The sequence below is a fragment of the Scardinius erythrophthalmus genome, assembly GCF_964197995.2.
Source record: "Scardinius erythrophthalmus genome assembly, chromosome: 16".
In the NCBI taxonomy this organism is placed as follows: Eukaryota; Metazoa; Chordata; class Actinopteri; order Cypriniformes; family Leuciscidae; genus Scardinius; species Scardinius erythrophthalmus.
In genome coordinates, this window is record NC_138236.1 from 23,591,418 (window position 1) to 23,602,019 (window position 10,602).

Genomic DNA, 10,602 nt, shown 5'->3' on the forward strand with positions numbered 1-10,602 from the left:
CCTACTTGTGCACATGTCTGATAGGAACCCAATTATACTAAAATATTATATTTATTATATTATGTTATAAAAAAATATATAAAAATAACAATGGTTGGTGATTAAGGACACAAATAAGGACAGCAAATATTGAAATTTTCACTAATGAAAATGGAGCTGTACAGTACGGTATGTTCAATAGGCTGTACTATAATTTAAGTGGCTACAGCCTTTACATCTATCCATTCCAGCCTCATTTTAATTAATGAAAAATTAAATATGGCATCTACCCTGACTAAGGTCTAATGAGGTCCTTAAGTTTGACTAGGGGCCATGTGTCAATGTAGGCCTAAGTCTTTTTTTTCTGCCATTTTATCAATTTTGCTAATTTTGAAAAGTAATAACCAAATTTAAAGTATTATTCATAAATAATCACAGAACAAACTGTGAATTATATGTGCCAAAGTTAAATACATACTGTAGGCAGAACCTGATTTCACCAAGTGCAACATGTTCCTGGATCAACATCTTTTGTTGATTCTGAAACAACATTCTAATCAACCAATTATGTCAAGTTCTGTCAGGACCACTATCGTCAAAGATGAGTATGGTTCTGTTCTGGGCGAGAACTCCATGCGCAAACATGCAGCCTAGCATGGATAAGAGCAGGGAGAGCAGCGATAACCCCCGTTAGGGTAAACAGAACAGAACCAACATAAATGTATGCAGATATCATTAATGTCACTATTTTAATATACACCATAATTCGAGAAATTATTCAAGAGGAATCAGAATGCCAAATCCTGACTAGACGAGAGGAGGAGCTGGGGATGGAGGAGGGTAATTCGCTCCTGAGAAACACAATAGCTGCTGATAATACTGAAGGAGCTTATATAGGATGCTGTGATAGGCGCTGTATTCCTGTAAGTTGACTTGGATCAGCTGAGAGTCAGCTGATGCGCGAGCTTGACTAACGTGACCTGCCAGAACTAATGCTATGATTTTAGGCTTACAACCAGGGTTTGGTGCTTCTACATCAGTGTTATTCATCTATTATGCCCCTCTGATTTTAGGGGTAACTTATGGGTAGGGTTAGGTTTAGGGGTAGGGATATGGTTATGATTACATTTTCAGACAGGAATGTTGTTCCAGGATCAACAAAATATGTTGACACAGGCATATTGTGCATATTATTCTAACTCAGCATAATCAGCTAAGGGTCTGCTGAAATACTACCACCACCACTATGAAACATGGTAAATGTGAATGTAGTTAGAAGGTCTTCACCTTTTCACTAGGTTCTGTTGGAGAATTAGTGGCTCTTCTCTTTTCTGCCTCTTGCTTGAAAGACAGGAAAGCTGTTAATGGTGTTTTGGCAGGTAATCCATGACCTTCATCAAACACATCATCTTCGTCACTGAGAGACGTCCCATCACTATCACTGCTGCTGCCTGCAATTTAATAGGTGATTATGGTTGAATGCTGATTATGTGGAGCAGCACTTCATTGTATTTGGAACATCACGCAACAAAACATTCTTACTTGAATCACTCAGTCTTGCACACCCTCTTTTGCCCAACCTGGGGGTGTGGCTACTCTTCCCCTTGCTCTTTGTTTCCATGGAAACATGGCCAGGCTCCTGTCAGTTACAGAGGGAGATGAATGTGATTATTGGAAGGTGTTAAAGCCACCACTGAGGACATTCGATTCATGTGCATGCGTGCATAATCGAATTATCTCCTGAATGAAATTACCTCTAGTTTTCTATATTGTTTCTATATATTTAATTTATTATATTATAATATAATAAATCATTCTATTTTTCTTGTTTGCATATTTTGTACTGAGGACAATAAGGAATGCATTAACATATCTATCGACGTGTGTCCACTGCGGCCAAACATACCTCCAGGGATTCTCCATACGCCCCCTCGAGCGCTGCCTCCTCCTCCTTTTTAAAAACGGTGTAGAAGATGTACACCAGCAAAGAATAGAAGGCATACATGTTTCCTGATGTGCGGATGTTATAACGACAGTGGCTGGAAATAAATGCTTTTGCTTCACAGCATCTCTCTGCTCTTCCCACACTGCAATACAATCAGACAAGTGTTACTAAACCGCAGCTCCAGTAGCAAATCCACCAAAACAAATCATGATGGCATTCCCATGTTATCAAGCTCCTTAGAATGATGATATTCCCATTGTTTTGCAGAGTCTTACCATCTGCTGAGGTTGATCCTCCACAACTGCAGTTACTGCATTCCCATTCTTCCGCTCTGAAGCTCTACATGGTGATTCTGCAGGACTGCTTGTGCCTGTTCACCATTGTTTCGGGGCTTTGGATGGCAACACTAGCTCTTGACTCCGCACATCTGTCCAACCTGCTATTCCTGGCTTCCTTTTCCCCCTCCTCTCTCATTATCCATTCCTCTCCTCCCCCCTCCTCTCTCTCCTCAGCAGTGTTTGAGAACGCTCATCGCAGATGTGTAGTGCACTGCAGTGGTGGGGTGAAGCTGACAGAAATTGGTGAGAGGAAGAACAGGAAGTCAGATGCTCAACAAAGCGCTCTGATGTTGCTATATTCAAAGTAACAACCATATATGAATTCTATGGTAACGAATAATATAGAACCATGGGTTTGTTCGTTCTATAGCTTCACCACAGCAAGATTTAAGAAGTTTTTTAAGTTCTGCTGATGATATTTTGTGCATGTAAGCAGAATACTGTGGTAATAATTAGATTTTACTGGGACATGAGGACCGGGGTGACCACTGTTCTAGATGGTTGAATGGTTGAATGCTGTACAAATGGAAATAGCCCAACAAAACGTTTGATGGTAAAAACAAATATTGCTTGAATGAGATCAGCTCTCCAGCCACCACACTGTGGAGAATATTCAATACAATTCAGCTGCATTTTAGACAATAAAACACTAGAGGGTGCACTACATCAGCTGAAATAAATGTGGCAGTGTTTGAAATTGTTTCCTATACCCTCATTCACCATTCCCTACATTAGTAGTGGAAACAGTGTAGCGCTTCCAGGTTCTACGTCCGAACGTCGGCTTATTATTGGCCAGCTCCTAAGTCAGCTGATACTAAAGCATCACGCGCATGTCGTGGTGCTCACGTGAACAGCGTCAGCCAATAATGAGCCAGTGTTCTGGCGTAGAACCTGGAAGCGTTGCATTGTATACACTACGTGAATAGCATGGGAGAATGACATGGAAGAGATTATTGAATAAAGTCGTTATTATTATTTTTATTTTTTTTTGCTCACAAAAAGCATTCTCGTCGCTTCATAACATTAAAGGCTTACTGAAGTGCCTTGGAATGCACAGTTTTGTATGATGCATTGACGTAATTTCCACTGAAACAGGAAGCAAAGGCGTCCCTGTTTCCCCCTCCATATTGAATGGCTCCTCCCCATTTTCAAATAGCCAATAGCGTTTAGTTTACCTCACAGACTGCTATTGACAGCACCATGGAAGCGAATCCGAGCGCTGATGATGATACATTGGATTCAATAGTAGAGGTGTGAATAAATTCTAGCCATTTCATTCTTAACCAACGTACAGTTTGAAAACGGAATAAAACTTGAGCGTTTGAGCAACCGAACACACATCTCCAACCGATGTTGCTCCATGACATGTCAACATTTGCTTTGGCCCGGTGGGATTTATAGCATAAGGTGCGGGACGCTTTAGATTGTAGAGAGCATTTGATAATATAATATAATAAAATATAAAGAGCAAAAAAAAAATTATTTGATCCCCTGGTGAATTTTTAAGTTCGTCCACTTACAATGAAATGAAGGGTCTATAATTTTTATGGTAGGTTTATTTTAACGGATAGAGACAGAATATCAACCAAAATCCAGAAAAAAACACATTATATAAAGGTTATAAATTGATTTGCATTTCAGTGAGTGAAATAAGTATTTGATCCCCAAGCAAAACATGCTTTAGTACTTGCCAACCTTTGTTGGCAATCACAGACGTTTCGTGTAGTTGGTCACCAGGTTTGCACACATCTCAGAAGGGATTTTGGTCCACTCCTCTTTACAGATACTTTCAAAATCCTTAAGGTTTCTTGGATGTCGCTTGGCAACTCAAAGTTTCAGCTCCCTCCACAGATTTTCTATAGGATTAAGGTCTAGAGACTGGCTAGGCCACTCCAAGACCTTAATGTGCTTCTTCGTGAGCCACTCCTTTGTTGCCTGGGCGGTATGTTTTGGGTCATTCTCATGTTGGAAGACCCATCCACAACCCATCTTCAGTGTTCTGGCTGAAGGAAGGAGTTTCTCGTCCAAGATTTGACCGTACATGGCCCCGTCCATTGGCCCCTCAGTACGGTGAAATCGTCCTGTACCCTTAGCAGAGATACAGCCCCTGAGCGTAATGTTTCCACCTCCGTGCTTGACTGTAGGGATGGTGTTCTTGGGGTCATAGTCAGCATTTCTCTTCCTCCAAACACGGAGAGTTGAGTTGATGCCAAATGCTCAGTTTTGGTCTCTTCTGACCACAGCACTTTCTCCCAAGCCTTCTCTGAATCATTAGATGTTTATTGGCAAACTTTAGACATGCTTCTGCCTTCTTGAGCGGTGGGACCTTGCGGGCACTGCAGGATTTCAATTAATTGCGGCTCAGTGTGTTATAGGGCTGTTGGAACGAATTCCGAAATTCGAATATAATTCGAATATTAAAAAAATCTGTACTATTCGAATGCTGAAGTTCCTATTCGAATATTGCTTTTTTTTATGTTCATTTTAAAAATTAAAAAAAATTATGCAATCTTGCCTTTCTCGCGCGCATGTGAAAATGAAATGCTTTTGTTTCGTCAGATGAACAATAACGTTTTTGAATCGTAACACAATTGTGCACGTTATCCACGCTGTATCATAATACTGTCAAAAATCGCGGAGAATGTCTGCACGGAAACGGAGATCACCACTCCTGACAATTTGAGAAGCAATGCGTTGAAGGTGTTTGGATTTCAAACCCTAAATGGAAAAACTGACAACGTTACACCCTGACAAGCTAGGCGATCTGTCCGAGGAACCGCCAGTAAAACACTGCGCAAGAATTATTCTTTTCTGCCTCTCTCCTCATCACGGGGCTTAACTGTTACCTGTCCGCCAAGGGATAATGTAATATAGCGAGGCAACCCCGACAGGCTGAACTTATTACATGGCTACCTACAAAATAAATAAATAATTTGACACAAAATATTGATTTAAAAAGGAGTTTATTGATTTAAAAACTATTGTATTGCTTCCACTAAACAAAATAGTCCGTTCCGCGTCCATAGCAACGCTGTTTTTCATGGCAACGATGCGTCATGATTCATATAATAATAGGATACATTTGAGCATTTAATATTCGAATATTATTCGAATATTAAATAAAATAAGGAATGGAATTCGAATAGTATTATAGAGGAAGATTGACAGCCCTAGTGTGTTACCAATAGTTTGCTTGGTGACTGTGGTCCCAACTGTCTTGAGATCATTAACAAGCTCCTCCAGTGTGTCTCATTTTTCCATTTCTGAGTAATCACACCAACAAAAGTCTCCTTCTCACCAAGCTTCTTACTGATGGTCTTGTAGCCCATTCCAGTCTACAATCTGGTCCCTGATGTTTGACAGCTCTTTGGTCTTGCCCATGGTGGTGGAGAGGTTGGAATGGAAGATACAGATCCTGTGGACAGGTGTCTTTTATACACACAACGAGCTGGCATTAGGAGTACTTTCTTAAAGTGACAGGACTAATCTGTGTTTCACATGGGCACATAACCAATCTGTGGGAGGCAGAATTCTTGCTGGTCGGTAGGGGATCAAATACTTATTTCACTTGATCAAATGCTAATCAATTAACAACCTTTATATAATGTGTTTTTTTTCTGGATTTTTTGGTTGATATTCTGTCTCTATCCGTTAAAATAAACCTACCATAAAATTTGTGCTTCATTGTTTGAATTTACATGTCCTCAGTAAAAGTAATACTATGTACATTTTAAACCAGTGTTGCCAGATATTGCTAAGAGTTACTAATGAAGTGACTAACAATGCCAAAATACGTAACTATCCTCACCAAAACAACCTGCTAATTTTTTTTCATTGTTTTTTAGTATAAACCTGTATAAACACACATTAAATGAAGTTAAGTTGCATTATTGACATTCAGAAAACATCTTTGCAATAATTATATAATTTTACAAAAAAACATCGATGATTAAATTTACCACACATTTACCAAAGTTTCTTATAAGTGGACATGGCAACACTGATTTAAACAGAGTCCCATTCTTTCTTTACAAAGGACTACATTGTTGATGATGCTAAACAATTTATTCATTGCTCAGGGATTTTAGAAGCCTTCAATGTCACTGTAATGGATTTAATAGGTTATAAGCAAACTCTATTATACAAATAGATGTAAACAAACTCCAGTTTCTGTAATATAATACATGTTAGCTTATAAGACAGAAGTTAGACAGAAGGCTTTTACATGCAACAGTAAAACACAGTACATATACCTGCTAGTAACCTGAGAGTACCATTTTGTGGTTCTCCGTTAACTTTGGAAAACATTACTTGCTCCTAAGTCAGTCCCAGCCTTTCAAATCAAGCAGGTATTTAATAAGGGCCTTCCTGGTGGTCCAGCATCCTAATGCCATGATGACTTTAAAGATCCAGCTGAGTCCTTCTGTAGGCAACACGAGGGAACCGAAAGATCTAGATCTGCTCCTTGGGGAAACTAATAAAGGGAGACTGAGGGCAACACTCCCTACTGCCCCTGCTGCATTTTCAGCAAATGCACACACTGTCAGTGAACAGGAAAGGGTGGAAAAGGCCAAGCAGCGTGACATAATGACCAACCCATCTGGCGATAGCCAATCAGAGAGCATTACAAAAAAAGTGGAGCCAATCAGTAGGATACGGGCTGTGATGTGGTCGTCACTAAGCCACAGGAAGTCAAAAGTAGAAAGCACAGGTCCGAGTGATTCACCTGCCCATTCTAAATCGTTCTGCAGTGACATGATAATTTGGTTACTGGGAGAAAAGAATGAAAGGACAGAGGAGCAGCCAATCAGGAGGAAGCCCAATGATGAAGCTCTGTGATCCTGCAAACAGAAAGAAAAGTTATAACAGTGCAACCATATGCATCTTACTGATAGTATGCATATAATGGATTCAAGACACTGAATGGACGTTTACCTTGAATAGCTGATAAGCAGCATGGAGTGATGAGACAGACAAAATCATTAATGTCATGACTGTGGTAAACTCTTTTATAAAATCCATCAGTGCCCTTTGAACACATAAATCACACATGCATGAAATTAGTGCACTTTTAAGTGTACACAACAAATAGGCTATGTTAAGTATAAAATACAAAAAAAGAAAGAAAGCATATAAGCAAAGTTGCCAGACATACACAAACTCATTAGGCAAAGCACCAAACTTACTGGTAAAACACTGCTATAATGAAAACAAAAAAATGCTATACATGTACGTATATAAATATAAGTTACAAACACATTTACTAATGAGTGAAATCTACTGTATTGTAGCAAATAGAATTGTCACGCCATACCTGAGCAGTAAGTGAAGTATTTCATTGTTCAGCGTGTAATTACAGAGACAAGGCAAATTGCAAAACGTCAAGTTACTGAATTAAGATTTAAATCAAAGTAGTTGTCATTCGGTTCTGTGGCAAAAAGTCAAAGATTGCGTTCAGCATGTGCTCGCTGTTTACCATCAACAACCCGTTACCCGAGCGAGCAGAGCACAGGAAGTGTGTGCAGTTCTTCTGCGCTCAGCTGGTAGAGTGTGTGTTTTACCCTCTAGTGGACGAGAGAGGAACAGCACCAATGTTGAGATCACTCTACAAATCCGGGTTATAGCACTGTTATCCGACCATTTATCTTATGGAATAGGCAGGCTACATAGAATCACAGCCGATGGCAAAAAAAAAAAAAAAAAAATGTTTTGGTGCGATGCTGTATCTAGATATTTGTGCAACACAAAAATACTGAGTGTACCTTTAAGAATTCAATATAGGCTAATAATCATGTAATGTATTATTGCCCAGTTAAACTCGAACATCTTAAGTTATTTAAAGTCGAACATCTTAAGTTATTAATACTTGAGGCTCATCACAATGTTTACAGTCAATCATAAAAATGACAAAAGCATATACACTCCAATTGTAATGAAGCATAGATAGTCAACAATGGACTGCCTTGTTAAACACCAAAAATTGTGTGATAAAATACATAGGTGTATATAAAAATACAGGATGTTTATAAAGTAAATGATAAAATATTTTATAACATCAATTATTGAAATATGTTATTATTTAAACAATTTAAATGTAATAAAAAAAGTGACTTCAAACTACATGGAAATTAGCCATCCCTTTAAATGCTTTATTAGAATTCGTTATATTCATAGTAACCAGAATTTGATTTATTCTGACACTTATGTTTCTAGTTACCCAGCAAGTTGCTCAAATGCACCCAAATAAGCCCTACATCACATTTCTCTATGTTTATGACAGGAAAAATACAGTAAGCTATAGAGTGCTGCAGAGATGAGGCATTTTTTTGTAGGCCATCCCTGAAGTTAGCATCACCCTGCTTCCCTCGACATTTTTACAATGACTTTTGGATAATAAGCTCTGTGACCAACAAAAGTTTATGATACTTACACATTTTTTCATCAAGATAATTTTTACAAATGTACACATCTTTTATGAATTTTGAAGCCTAAATGTATTCGCCAGAAGCTTTAGAATATAAACAAACTACACCATGAAAAGAAACGTTTAATAAAGATCACAAGTATAAACAGAAGGTTGTAAAAAGCTAACTAGTGACAGACGATTATGTTTGGCATGATGGCGTTTAATATCTCTGACAACCTCTGTAGTCCAATTTGCTCACTTGTTTTACAAGTCACGTAAAAGCTTAAACAATTCATGAGTTGGGTATACAGATGTGTTTTATTTTTTAGAATAAAACAGGAAAATATATTGAGCTTGTGCTAACCCATTAAAAAAAAATAAACCTTGACATCGGGATGATTAAACTGGAAGTTCAAAAATGCTTGTGGGTTTTAAATCTCATATTCATAATCAGTTACTGTTCTCTTGGGTGTGCTATAATTGCGTATGGTTTGACTTTAAGAACCACACTGGCGACGCCTCGCAGGTCAGGCAGAGGCTCTTCTTTACTGGCAGGCAGGAACTGAAAGTCTCGCAGCAGATAAGCCGTGAAGAGAAACATCTCCATTTTGGCTACCGCCTCTCCCAGACACAGTCGAGCTCCCCCTCCAAAAGGAATCAGGGCACGAAGGGACCCGCCACCATCTTCCAAAAAGCGTTCTAAAATAAATCATATTCACTGTCATGGTTAATGAGCACTGCATTGCATGTGTAAATATGCAAATTAGAGAGGTTTGACAACTTGTGTGGTTTTGTACCTGGTTTGAAGCTGTATGGATCATTCCAAACGTCTGGATCATGGTGGGCACCATACAGATTAGGAATGATTATTGTATTCTTGGGGATGAAATGGCCTGCAATACTAAACAGAGGATTGTATGAATTTCTTTCAAGAATCTGATTGAACATTAAAAGGGCTATATGAACAATTCAGAAACCCTTATTAACCCATTTAATCCCACCGGTCACAATAGTGACCGTAAAAAAATGTTTCATTTCTAAGGCTATAAAAATGTTACTGAATGATCTATCAATGCATTTCCAGCAGATATTGAAATAATAAAGGGTCTCAATGAAATATGTGCAGTGTCGCATGTTTACTGTAAATTGTCACATGACCAGAGCTGTTTACTTCCAGTTTGCGCCAAGAGAAGAGGATGGCAGCAAGAAAGCTCCCAAAGAAAAGGTTATTAAAGTATGTTAAAATAAAGATAGGACATAGATTTTTGGTACACATCATGTTTAAGGTGTCTAGTATTGATATATGCATTTGCAATTACTCAACTTTATTTAATGTGGTCATAGAACTCACAAACATGTCAACGGCAACAATAGTGACCGGTGGGATAACCCATTGTATCTACATGTAATACACATAGGCTAACTGTTCTACCTTACTTTCTGCTGCTACCTTACTTTCTACCTAATTTTACACACAGACACACACAGAAACACACACACACACACGGACCCAAGGAAGACTAGCTAGCTAGCTAATTCTGCTAGCTAATTCTGCTAGCTAATTCTGCTGCTACCTAACTTCCTACCTACTGCACACAAACACCTACTTTCCACACAAACACACACACACACACACACACACACACACACACTAGCTAGCTAACTAATTCTACCTAACTTTACACACACACACACATACACACACACACACGCACAAGTGGTCTAGGAAGAAAAGCTGAAAAAAAAAACCCATCAAAATGTCCTAAATGGCCAAGATACTATCCTGTGGCCTCGAGACACTATCCCTTGGCCTCGAGACACTATCCCGTGGCCTCCAGACACTATCCCGAGGCCTCGAGACACTATCCCGTGGCCTCCAGACACTATCCCGTGGTCTCCAGACACTATCCCGTGGTCTCCAGACACTATCCCGT

General features: G+C 39.0%; 2 protein-coding genes and 1 long non-coding RNA gene across 3 annotated transcripts in view; all 3 read right to left on the reverse strand.

The window, feature by feature from the left end:
* The window catches only part of LOC308704206 (kinesin-like protein KIFC3), a gene marked incomplete at both ends in the record, with an annotated part of 31,934 nt that extends 29,950 nt beyond the window's left edge, over positions 1–1,984 (reverse strand). The window contains 3 exons of the mRNA XM_081388348.1: positions 1,267–1,430; positions 1,522–1,618; positions 1,886–1,984. Of these exons, the coding sequence (XP_081244474.1) occupies positions 1,267–1,430; positions 1,522–1,618; positions 1,886–1,984 (360 nt within the window). The remainder of the gene's footprint in view (positions 1–1,266; positions 1,431–1,521; positions 1,619–1,885) is intronic.
* A 3,226-nt stretch (positions 1,985–5,210) lies between these two features.
* On the reverse strand, positions 5,211–7,877 carry LOC308703910. The gene is made up of 3 exons (XR_014031749.1): positions 7,577–7,877; positions 7,198–7,291; positions 5,211–7,103 (listed from the first exon to the last, which is right to left on the reverse strand). It is a non-coding gene; the product is annotated as an uncharacterized lncRNA (long non-coding RNA).
* A 692-nt stretch (positions 7,878–8,569) lies between these two features.
* Positions 8,570–10,602, reverse strand: part of cyp21a2 (cytochrome P450, family 21, subfamily A, polypeptide 2) — a gene marked incomplete at its 5' end in the record, with an annotated part of 16,771 nt that continues 14,738 nt past the window's right edge. The window contains 2 exons of the mRNA XM_081388140.1: positions 8,570–9,367; positions 9,466–9,569. Of these exons, the coding sequence (XP_081244266.1) occupies positions 9,123–9,367; positions 9,466–9,569 (349 nt within the window). The 3' untranslated portion in view covers positions 8,570–9,122. The remainder of the gene's footprint in view (positions 9,368–9,465; positions 9,570–10,602) is intronic.